This window comes from Bacillus rossius, chromosome 10 (genome assembly GCF_032445375.1).
Source record: "Bacillus rossius redtenbacheri isolate Brsri chromosome 10, Brsri_v3, whole genome shotgun sequence".
In the NCBI taxonomy this organism is placed as follows: Eukaryota; Metazoa; Arthropoda; class Insecta; order Phasmatodea; family Bacillidae; genus Bacillus; species Bacillus rossius.
The window spans coordinates 53581412-53592635 of NC_086337.1; the positions used below are offsets into that span (position 1 = coordinate 53581412).

At 40.7% G+C, this 11224-nt stretch overlaps 1 protein-coding gene across 1 annotated transcript in view; it reads left to right on the forward strand.

Moving 5' to 3' along the window:
* LOC134536348 (uncharacterized) overlaps positions 1-10665 on the forward strand; it is a 135609-nt gene extending 124944 nt beyond the window's left edge. The window contains exons 3-5 of the mRNA XM_063376101.1: positions 8269-8371; positions 9567-9712; positions 10648-10665. Of these exons, the coding sequence (XP_063232171.1) occupies positions 8269-8371; positions 9567-9712; positions 10648-10665 (267 nt within the window). The remainder of the gene's footprint in view (positions 1-8268; positions 8372-9566; positions 9713-10647) is intronic.
* The last annotated feature ends 559 nt before the right edge of the window (positions 10666-11224 follow it).

Sequence of the window (11224 nt, forward strand, 5' to 3'; positions counted from 1 at the left end):
AGATACCGCAGACTTGGGCAAGTAACCAAACACGATACAGACAACTTCGTTTCAAACAGCTCATTGAAAGTGAAAAGTTTAATCCAACATTCTGATTACTCCTGGGATTCTTTTTTTTTTCCTGACAGCAAACAAAATTGCGCTGGCTAAAACCGAAGTGGATAATAAAAAATACAAAAAAAAATAATAACCTTCTTTGTTGTAGTAACCGAATTATTGGAGGTGCTGTCAGTTTTTTTTTTTTTTTTCAAAAGGGAAGCGATTTACAGGCATAGCGGAACACAACAACAACAAAAAATTGACTTATTAAAGCTTCTGGATGTCAAAATTTATATTTCTGAATGACGGGGGAAATTGAGATATCCGAAATAATTTGTGTTTAGCGAATACGTAACAACGTTACTGGCGCTAAAAATATTTCTGTAAATCCTACACTTGTAGTATGTAAAAGGTTTGCTGACTTACGGATTAGCGAAATAAATAATCCCATATGATGTTGCAAATATCATATTTCTGTTTTATTACACTTCGTTCAATTAGTTTTCTTTTACGTTTATTTTGCTGGCTTTGTCGAATTTGGCCCTTTACGCACGCTCAAAGATAGCAGTTTTCTTGAATATTCAATAGTTACACCACTGACGTCACTAAATGCTTGTTAGTGGACTGTTTTGTTATTCAAACAAGAGGTTCGAAGACGCGAACAAACATGTCACACCGAGAAGCGCGCTCTCCAGCCGAAAACCCAATACTTGAGCTGACGGCGGCGAGGTAGTGACGGATTGTCGCATGGTGGCACTTAGAACTTAGGCCCTGTCGGCAAACATGGGAATCACACATAACTTAGAAACACACAACTTAGAACAGTCATAACTTAGAAACCTCGAAAAAATCTGCTTAACTTAGAGCTGTCATAAGTTAGAACGATCATAACTTAGAAAGTCATAACTTAGAACCATCACAACTTAGAAACACACAACTTAGAACAGGCATAACTTAGTAGATTCTATTTTGTGTGTTTCTAAGTAATGTGTTTCTAAGTTGTGTGTTTCTAAGTTGTGACAGCACCCCGGCGAAAGCGCGACCATTTTGGCCCCCGTGCTTCGCTCCGCAGACCCTTGCACGCGCGGCAAGCTCGCAAGCTGTCGCACGCCTCTTTCGCCTCTACGCGCCAGGCGCCGAACTGGCGTGCAGTCTTCTATAGACCGTCTGACTCTTAGATTGCAGTACGCGGTTCATGGCGCGCGCGCTGTTGCCAGATCTATCTCAGGAGATGTGTTTCTTTGGAGTTATGATTGCACAAGAAGCATTATAAGAACTCAAATCATAATTTATAATATTTTATAGTCTCACGTTTATAAATTTCTAATAATTCGACACTATTCTTTTACTCAAACTTACAGCAACGAAACCGTCACACACTTACATTGCTACGAAATCATACGATGATTGTAAAGTGAACTTGATGAAGAAATTAATAACACATATAAAGCAGCTTGGCTTCTGGGTTGTAGCCGCGTCCTTGGCGAATAATTCACCGACGTTTCGGTCGACATTGCAGTCGCCATCATCAGGCAGCAGTTACAGTAGGTAGCTATGCACAAGTGAACTGTAGTAGCAATTATGATAGGGTTGCTTTTAAAAAACAAATTCCATTCTTTGTGAACATCTTTCACGCTTTAGTTAAATAAATAGTCAGTATTTCATATAAAACCATGAATAAAAATAATTAGTATTTGATTTAGAAAAAATTCGAAATAAATTTTAATCAATAACAAAAGCAATCAATTTATTAAATGTTTATTCTAATTATGAATTTTAATTATTTTCTAAATAATAATGTAATAACTTATAATCTATGATGCAAATTAATTATACGTACGGGAACATATCCTCACTTATATAAATACACTTGAAAACGTTTATGAACACAACTTCTATCACTAATATTCATAATATATATGTTTTAATGATATGGATCAGTATTCAATATCAATCACTATACGATTTAAAAGCACATACATAATTTTTATTTGTATGTAGCCTTTTTTTCATCCTTTCAACTTTTGTTGCATGCTGCGCACGCATCTTAAAAATCAATTGGCATCTTCTTTTTTTTTTTCATAACGCGCCTGAAGAAGTACAACTTAAAAAAAAAATTAGATGTCTGTAAAGTCGGTTTACGGACGATAGTTTAACGTGACAACGTCATAACAATAACATTGATGAAATGATTGCATAATTTTATGAATAAAACTGAATCATTTTTATTTTAATAATAAAAGAATAAATACTTGAAATTATACTAGTAATCAGATTTTTAAAATGCAAGAATAATTAACCTTTATTGCCGAAATTGTTGTTGTAATAAGCAATGAAAATCACATTAACTTTTCACTTCACTTTATAAACAGTCGAGTGGAAGAGAGATAGATGCGGCGCAAGCGTACAATGAGCGTAACGGGACAATGTGCGTAACGGGACAGTGTGCGTAACAGGACAATGAGTCATCCTTTTTCGTGCGTGCAGCCGGCGTTCATCGATTTATTAGACGTTGTCACGTCAAAAAAAAAAATAGTCTTTCCTTCTCTTTCGCCGCAGAAAACTACTACACGAACGAGGAAAATCAAAAAATGGAAAAAGGACGCGCGGTTTGTCCTGTTCCGGAGGCAGCGAATGATGTGGCCGCCGGCAGAAGTCGGGAGTCGGTGCTGTGTCGTCATTAGTCCGCGGACCAGCCACACCTCGACTGACGTCGCGAGGGGGGAGGGTGTAGGAAGGAAGGGGAGAGGGGGCGAGGGGCCGTGCCGTGGTCGTCGTTAGCAGCAGGCCCGCAAGGACCCGGGGCTCGTAGTAACTGACGTGGTCGCGGGAGCCCGGGACTTCTTGAAGGGCCGGGGGTCAGACCACATCTGCGCACCGTCGCCGCTGGAGTCCGTGCCGCCCGGCGCGGCGTTCCGTCTTCACTCACTCTCTCTCTCTCTCTCTCTCTCGTCCTCCACACCCCCTTCTTCGTGTAGCGGGATCACCGACGTGACACACGCGGCCGCGACACATACCGTCCCCCCCCTTTTTTTTGACGTGATAACGTCTTATAAATCGACGAACGCCGGCTGCACGCACGAAAAAAAAAAAGCATGACTCATTGTCACGTTCCGCCTGAGCCGAGCGTTGCGAGAACACCGGCCAACCAGCGTGCGATGAAAATCTTCTATAATATCGAACAGGTTAAGGCGGGCTTTTTAAAAGTAGCAATTTAATTTTTTTTATTTATTTGTTTTAAATCGTCATTTCAAATTAACAATTTATTGACATTGATTTGATTTCTGTTTATTTCTATGACTAATTGTTCGTGATTATTTTTGAACAAATTATTAAAATTAAATTTGCAAAAACTGTAAATAATATTTGAAAATTAAAAAGTATGCAATTTTTCATCAATGTTTTCTTATGACGTTATCACGTAAAATTATCGTCCGTAAACCGACTTTACAGACAACCCCCTTTTTTCTTCTTTTCATCTGCGCATCAGGATCTACACGTAACTTAGAAACAAAAATTCCACATAAATTATAACTGTCATCAGGCAGATCGTAGCTTAGAAACACGTAATGCTGAAACACACAATTTAAAACACGCCGTATCTTAATAATATCATAACCTAGAAACACACAACTTAGAACTGTAGTGACTTAAAAACAACACAACGCCGAACCACACAACTCAGAACAGGCATAACTTAGAAAATTCTATATTTTGTGTATTTCCAAGTTACGACAGCATCCCGCCGCCTGTAATTTGAAGAACGAGAGAGGTTTTGACCTGGGATCCAAACACCAATTAATTTATGTAATTTACGCTCGTTGATTCCAGTTGAAATTCAGTTTGGTATTCACTCCAGTCAACTCCATGACACAAATATTATTGCTACACTGTTGGAAATATCTTTAAATTTGCTGTCTTTTCAACGAGGTATGCCCCTCAAATAGAAGAAGGGTCCTTCGTACATAGTTCCTTCTGACGGGATCTTTGTAAACTACTACACACCGAATATCGACTTCCGAGTTGTATGTTCTGTCATAAACTACATATGTAAACACGAACTTGCAAGGAATGATAGTTGTGTTTCTTGTGGATTTGAACAAGTTATTGCTATTTTGTTGATTCTCCGGATTATGAGTTTGTGCTCAAGGAAAGACTAACCAAAAAAAATTTCGAAGAGTCTTGGATAATTTATAACAATTGGAATGGTGAAAAATTTTAACAGTACATATATACAAAACTACAGATATTTTCATTAGTGTCTCACATCCATCTATATTAATAAAAGAATAAAAAAGAAAGAATTTGTCTGTAAATCGCGTAGCGCAGAGGCGGTTAGACATACATGTAGAGCCGTCAAATCCGGTAGGTAGACTATTGTTGGGGGGGAGGGGGTGTGCAATTTGCACCTCAAAGAAAATTTTCAAATTCGAGTTAATTTCAGTTTATTATTATTATTTTTTTTTTTTTAGTTTCTTTTGTGCACATTTACCTGGCAACTGATATTGCATTCGTGATGCTTTCTTCACCTCTTGGCAAAGGTTTTTGCTTTTTTTTTCATTGACAGTGCTCTATTCACTTTTGGACCTCAATATAGTCCTTTCTGTAATCATCTTTGCCACAGCATTGGATAAATAAAGGTGAATTTTAAGTTCCTTAAAAATTTTATACGCTAATATGGCAATTTTCCGTTACTCTTCTTCCGGTTATCTTGGTTCAAATTTTATTTCCAAACTTTCATTTTCAAAATTTGAATTTTTTTGTTAGGGGCGACAGTGGCGTACCCGCGAGAAGGGGCATCTATAATGAATGGTGAGAGATTGATCTGTCTGTTGACTGCCCAAGAAAGACACGGGTGCATCAGTTAATTAATAATAAAGTGATTAAAAAACATAACATGAAACAGTTAAATTGTTGTATCTGGAAAGGCGGGAAATCTTCAAAGCCTTCTCCTACCCTCGCAAAAGCGCCATTGCATCTACGTATGCCCCAATGTTGGTAAAATGATTTAGGAATTTTGAGCTACTGTTACACGCTCAAGCTTAATGGTCACACACGCAATTTTCGCAATTACAAACAACTAAATCCGTCCAATGAAAAATCTAGAAAATTATGCCTGAATTGCAGAGTCTAAATAAATAAATAAAAAACATGGCTACGTATTCGTTTATGAATGAATCAAGCGAACAAAGAACAGGGATGATTAACGAAGATTGAATATCTCATTACCTAGGGAAAACAAAAAAGTTTGTGCTCCCGTGGAACATTTCGAAAGTGATCTTCAAACTCGGACATAATGGTTTAAAATTCGTCTGCTAAGTGTCTGGGATTATCTGCAGGAGAGTTCATTAAAACCTCTGCCCGCTCCAGGTTAGCGCTGCTAATTGGTTTAGTTTCACTAATTGTGATGAAACCTTACCAGCCGCGAGTAACTTGTTTTCATGTTTTTCCCCCTCTCTGTTTTAAACGAACTCTAAGCCAATTAGAATGTATTAAGGAGGGACGAAGGCTTAAAATTAAGCGGTTTTTGTGTGTGTCTATATATAGTTTTTGTGGCTGGCTCGCCCAATTTGTAGCGTTTCGACCTCCTTGCATGCCTCATCATCACTTCTCCAAAGATAGTGTATTTCAAGATGAACCATTTACTAATATGCTAGAATCCCCAGAACTTTTAACGCAAAATTATTTTTTTTTTAATCACTACAAATTAAGTTGCTAAGGGCACACTTATTCATTGATAAACATGTGTGTAATTTCCACAAAAAAACTTTCACAGGAAAAAACTTTTTACTTTTCATTTTAATTTTAAATATATTGCTTGATCTTAAAAAATATATATAATTATTTTTAAATAACGTTTAAAACGCCATAACAGACACGCTAAATGAACTTTACAAATGAAATAACATAGGCCTAAGTAGAAAAAGTTTTTAGTACTCAAGGGTTAGCTGTTTTGTTATAATGATCACATGACACATCTAAGGAGAGAAATATTTTTGATAAAGAAATGTGGGTGGAAACTTGCTGTTGTCCTATAAATTTTTTAAAACATTTTTTTTTTAAATTTTTAATTGGAGTCACAAATGTACAAATGGAACTAAAAGCTAAGTCTAAAGAGTTTTTTTTTATTTTTGTCAGGAATTTAAGGCTCTGTAATATATATTTATATATATGTGTGTGTGCGTGTGTGTTTATATATATACTCCGGATGAGACATTCAGGTATAAACACAGGATTGTCTTTTAAATATAATTTATTATAAAACGTATTGGACAAACATAATAAGTTGTTATATAAATAAATTAAAAGCCAGACTATGGTTAAACCTTGATTTTGCTTTTTTTTTGTTTCTGCACGCCTTAACTTCGCCACTTAAGATAAGACAATAAAATAAATAAATAATTAAAGTCGGCCAGCGCCCTTTACGTCAAAAACAGTTGAGCACAGAAATTCTAGCTGAATCCGAGAGGAAACACGGGCTCCCGGTGATCCAATTACATTCGCGCGCTCCGGCCTGCTCGTCGCTCGTGCCGCGCGACGCACGAGTTGAAAACGGACCGCGGATAACGCGCTCCGATGTCAGCTACGCGAGCGCGCACCGGGTCCCTGGTGTCGTCTCACAGGAAGAGCAAGAGGGGAGGAACAGGAGTTAATTCGACACGCGCTCGAAATCACTGGGCGAAATGGGAATCTGTCCCTCCTCCCTTCTTCGTTTTCCCAATATCGATAACCAGGTGATTTGTACCGCCACCACCTGTGTGTGTTTTTTTTTTTTTTTTTTTTTAAACAAATTCAATGTATATTTATGGGGATTGCTACATTAGCTTAGCGGGAATTGTTACCCTTTCACAGTTAGTTGTTTAAATGATTTACTATTTCAGTGTTGCTGTACTTAAATGTACGTACTCCTTTATGCTTGTACGCAAACGTACGGTAATAATTAAGTGAAGCATCTTTGTTAATCCGTAATGTGTAGGAAAGTGTAATTTGTACTTGTTATTAGGGATTTCTGCGCCCCTATTCTGTTGTCCCACACACGCGTGCAAGTTTTGTTATTCTTATTGAAGCTTATAAAGAGTTGTTTGCACGTCTATAAGTATTTGTTATTGAGAAGTGCATTAATTAAATGTATCCTGATATAAATTATTTTTGAATCTCAGGTTTCTTGTGTGTTCACATTTAAATGCAGCTAAAATACATGATCCGTGCTGAATATTTAAATTCAGCTCCTCCCCGTTGCCCCTTGATATCTTGTCCTGGCAGTTGAAAGCCATGTCCAGGATCCGCTTAGTTCGGGCTTTGTAAAGGCTTTCAAAGTATAGGGAACACTGAAAACTAGTCGACGATAACTCGGAAAAGCTACGTAAACAGACTACGGTGCGTGTGCGAGATTCGTTCGGAAGCCAAAGTACGGAGGTTTAACTATACGTAGATAATTCCTGATAACATAAATATTTGGGGCGTACTATATTCGTGTCCACACAGGCGTACAGCGATTCCAGCCGAAACATACGAGGGAAATTGATGTAGTTTCCTTTTTATAACGGTAGAAACAATAGCTACTTCAAACATTAAGAAAAAAATTCACAAATATCTGTAATTTTACATTAATATTTCTGATCCATTTACAGAAGAAAAAAAAATTGTTTTCTGTAAAGTCGGTTTACGGACGATAGTTTAACGTGACAACGTCATAACAAAACATTGATGAAATGATGGCATACTTTTATGAATAAAATTAAATTATTTTTATTCTAATAATAAAAGAATAAATACTTGAAATTAAACTAGTAATCAGATTTTTAAAATGCAAGAATAATAAATTAACCTTTATTGCCGAAATTGTTGTTGTAATAAGCAATGAAAACCACATTAACTTTTCACTTCACTTTATAAACAGTCGACGAAACAGTTCACGTGTAGATGTAAGTTGTGTGCTGCCGCTGTCTTTCTTCTCCTCGGACGCATAGGCCAATCGAGTGGAAGAGAGATAGATGCGGCGCAAGGGTACAATGAGCGTAACGAGACACAGCGTAACGGAACAATGTGCGTTACGGGACACCTTTTCGTGCGTGCAACTGGCGTTCGTCGATTTATCAGACGTTGTCACGTCAAAAATTACATTTGCGATACGGGGGCGGTGAGGTTGAAAGTGACTGAAACTACCTTACACATGTCATATCCTTGACATGACCCAACTACATGCCGTGTGTTACATTTTGGTTCCAGGTGGCTTCGCTGGAGCGAGAACTTCGACAGCTGAAGTCAGCGAGGATGATGCCTCGACTGTCGGCCGACAACTTCGTCCCGCCTTCGCTGCGCGATTTGGAAGGTTAGACGTCATCGCGCACAATCACCTCTTGCTTCAGAACACATTCAGTTTTTTTTTTTTTTTAATCATAGCCAACTCCGTGAACGGCACATGACTACGGACTAGAAAAATCCGCGGGTTCATTGACCTCCAAGATGGACTCCACTATCCTCTGCAATACTCGGGCAGACGCCGCCTGTTCATTGGCCGCTGACTCGTGAGGCGTCTCAACTGGGTGACTCGTGATCCGATTACTCTTTGACTGAGGGTCTCTAACTGGCCAAGAGCCCTCCAGATTAACAGTGAACCAGAGCAGACGCAGCACAAAGGTATAATTAATATAATAATAAATATTTGTGCGCGTCTGGGTTGGTATACCAGTGGCGCTAAGCGACAGTATTCTTCACCCAACATGCTTCCAGTCAGCACGTGTTTCTTAAAACTACGGAAAGTAAGACGGCGTTGAGCACATATTAATTACACTTATTTCAAGTTAAAAATACGTCAACTGGCGCATCATTTCTCGCTCCAGAAGGAATTGAAGCAGCATCTGTCGGCAGTTGGTGCAATTATATCAAATCCGTCATTGCTAGAGACCTGAAAAATTCGCGGGTTCATTTCGTGTTATGCTAAAATTCAAATAATTATACCTTAGTGCTGCTTCTGCCATTGGTTCACTGTTAATCTGGAGGACTGAGGGCCAATTAGAGACCCTCACTCATAGAAGTGTCGAATCACAGACACTCAGTCGAGACGACTCGCAAGTCAACAGCCAATGAACAGTTGGCATTTGCCCGAGTGTGTAGAGGATATTGGAGTATATCCTGGAGGTCATTGAACCCGCGAATTTTTCCGGTCTCTAGTCATTGCTAGAGACCTGCCAAATTCGCGGATTTCTTTCGGCGATAGACTATAATTCAAACACATATACCTCTTAGATAATTTTTCTATTGGATTACTGTTCATCTGGACCGAATCTCAACCAGTTATAAACCCTCAACCAAAGAAGGATCGAATCACAGACAAACCAGCTGAAACGACTTGCAAGTCGGCAGCCAATGAACTTGCGTTATTTGCCCCGAGTGTACAAGGGGGTATGTGCAGTCCATCCTGAAGGCCATCGAAACCGCGAATTTTGCAGGTCCCTTAGTCGTTGTATTTTCCGGTCCCTGTGAACGCACTGGAGCCTGACCCGTCCTCCCTGGCTTGTTCGAAGAGGAGGGCGCGCGGGAGACGTGGCCCCAGGAGGTCGCCGATGACGTCCCGGCTGATGGACCGCCCGTCGACGCCCGCTGCGCCGGAGCGCCTCTGGACCGCGAGCTGCCGCCGCGTCACCAGCTTCGCAGGTCGCAGCGGACCCAGGCACGTCTGCGTCTGCGTCCTAGCTCTCGCTCGGGGACGCACCACAACGCCGAAATGCCAAAATGGACAACAACGCCTACAGCTAGAAAAATTCTGTGTACCACAACGCCGAATTACCACAACGCCGAAATACACTAACGCCGTTAAATGTCATTGCAAGACTGCCACAAAGGTTTTAGGTTAGGTTAGACTAGGTTAGGTTAGGCTAGGCTAGGCTAGGATAGGCTAGATTAAGTTAGGTTAGGTAAGGTAAGGTTAGGTTTGATTGTGGTATTTCGGCGTTAAGGTACATTTAAGAAACACGCACAAATTCATTCAGTTTGTTATTTCGGCGTTGTGGTACACAGCAGTTTTCTAGCTGTCGGCGTTGTGGTCAATTTTGACATTCGGCGTTATGGTATTTCGGCGTTGTGGTAACGATCCCTCTCGCTCTACGGCATCTGGGCGGGAGCAATCACGTGGTTAAAAACTTAGGTCTACCTGTGAAGTAACATTAAAACTGAAATTAAGCTGTAGGTCATGTTGTATTATGAATGAAAACAAAAAATTTCTTTTATATAGTTTTTACAATCTAGACATTATACAGTGTGCATTTCAAGGCAAAAAATATTTTAATCCCGACTTTCGTTGATCCAGATAGGGGTCTGGTCACATCTAATTTGGATTAGTGGGACTCTTTTTTTTTTTTTAATTTATCAATAGTTTAACTGTATGTATTTAAAAATGTATTAGTGGCTGATGTGTCTGGGATATCCCTGTCATCCCTTCACGTTTGTTTATTTATATTTTGTTTTCCTCTTGTGCTGGTGTTGTTTGACTGCTTATTTTTGTTTTGTTTTTTGTTCGGAGCTAGTTTTGGACTGTGTCTGCTGCCTGGCGCTGGGTAAACAAATGAACGAATGTGTGAGGAGCAGCTATTTCTGGTCCGGCTCCAGCGAGAGGCTCGTGAATAATTGCGCGCGGCGGGAAAGTGTCGGCGAGCGTGGTGCCTGAGCGTCAGCGTGAGCGTGGTGCCCGAGAGCGAGTGTGAGTGTGGTGCCTGAGAGTGAGCGTGGTTCCTGGGCGTGAGCGTGTTGCCTGAGAGCGAGTGTGAGTGTGGTGCCCGAGTGTGAGCGTGGGCCTGGAGGTGAGCGTGAGCGTGGTGCCCGAGAGCGAGTGTGAGTGTGGTGCCTGAGAGTGAGCGTGGTTCCTGGGCGTGAGCGTGTTGCCTGAGAGCGAGTGTGAGTGTGGTGCCCGAGTGTGAGCGTGGGCCTGGAGGTGAGCGTGAGCGTGGTGCCCGAGAGCGAGTGTGAGTGTGGTGCCTGAGAGTGAGCGTGGTTCCTGGGCGTGAGCGTGTTGCCTGAGAGCGAGTGTGAGTGTGGTGCCCGAGTGTGAGCGTGGGCCTGGAGGTGAGCGTGAGCGTGGTGCCCGAGAGCGAGTGTGAGTGTGGTGCCTGAGAGTGAGCGTGGTTCCTGGGCGTGAGCGTGTTGCCTGAGAGCGAGTGTGAGTGTGGTGCCCGAGTGTGAGCGTGGG